Source organism: Galeopterus variegatus, unplaced genomic scaffold (assembly GCF_000696425.1).
Source record: "Galeopterus variegatus unplaced genomic scaffold, G_variegatus-3.0.2 Scaffold3804, whole genome shotgun sequence".
Classification (NCBI taxonomy): domain Eukaryota; kingdom Metazoa; phylum Chordata; class Mammalia; order Dermoptera; family Cynocephalidae; genus Galeopterus; species Galeopterus variegatus.
In genome coordinates, this window is record NW_007729915.1 from 122240 (window position 1) to 123387 (window position 1148).

A 1148-nucleotide genomic window follows, 5' to 3' on the forward strand; every position below is an offset into this window, starting at 1 on the left:
AAAAAAAAAAAAACCTGATAATGTCAAAAGATGAGAAAGGCTAAACTCAGAGAAATAAAGGAATCACAAATCAGGAAAATTTTGGAGTTGCTGGAAAGACACTTTAATTTTGCAGACAAAAGGCTGCATTAAGGAGAAGGAATACAGTCATCAAAGGTGAGCAGGTCTCTACTGCTGGCAGCTTCCTCTGTGGGACTCTTCCCACCCTGACAGCTGTGGGGGAGGGGTGCCCAACTCGCCTGCGCCTTCATTCTCTCCCTCTCCCGGCCCCTCCCCCTCCCCATCATAAATGTCTGCAGTCACATTCTTGAGCTGCTGTGTGATTTCAAGGTTCACCTCTTCCATGCAGCTCTGACGCTAATTATCCCAGCTGTAATTAGTAAGATAATTAAATACCAGCTTGCTCGTCACTCTACCTTGGGTCGGGTCGTGATTCTCCCAGAAGACCTTGAGCAGCTCCTCAAAGCTGATGTGTTCTGGCTGGTACACGACCCGGACTACTTCTGCGTGGCCGGTCTTTCCTGGAAAGATGAAGAATGTACAACTGAAATTTACTAACAACATCAATTTACTGCAAGTGATTTGTTCTCAAAAAAGCCAAAAAACAAAAGCTGAAACTCTCCCCTCTGAAGAAAGGCTGGAGGCACAGTTGGACTTCAGCTAAGCCTCATCCCAAATCTCTGTCCCTGGCTCTTTTTCCATGAAAGCACACAGTTATCCCTAGTGCACTACTCGGGATGATGACTTCTTCACTGCACTCAGATATTCTTTCACGACCATGAGAAGACAAACGTGGGTTTTCGTTTTTCTCCTCTCTTGGGAAACCTCATGACCCAACCTGACCTAGTGCGTGAGATGTGAAACTCTGCAGGGGGAACAAGCCTATTTATTTTTATCACCCTCCATATGTACATATATCCCCCGTGTGTGCATGAGCTGTATGCAGTAAGCTGAGCTGCACTGCAGAGTGAGATGTGCCAGGGAGAGAGACCTACAAAAGACAGGCAGAGGACTCGTTCACATGAGATAAATTAGTTAATAAAGGGACGTGTTTCCTGAGCTGTTAACAGGGATGCAAGCATTAGACGCAGATCCCCGCAGGGCTCTAAGTGTCCTCTCAGCCTCTGTGTCTCTGTGGTGAACAACTA

General features: G+C 46.5%; 1 protein-coding gene across 1 annotated transcript in view; it reads right to left on the reverse strand.

The window, feature by feature from the left end:
• Nucleotides 1-1148, reverse strand: part of LOC103601596 (mitochondrial peptide methionine sulfoxide reductase-like) — a 131106-nt gene that overhangs the window by 49459 nt on the left and 80499 nt on the right. The window contains exon 2 of the mRNA XM_008586025.1: nucleotides 417-521. Within this exon, the coding sequence (XP_008584247.1) occupies nucleotides 417-521 (105 nt within the window). The remainder of the gene's footprint in view (nucleotides 1-416; nucleotides 522-1148) is intronic.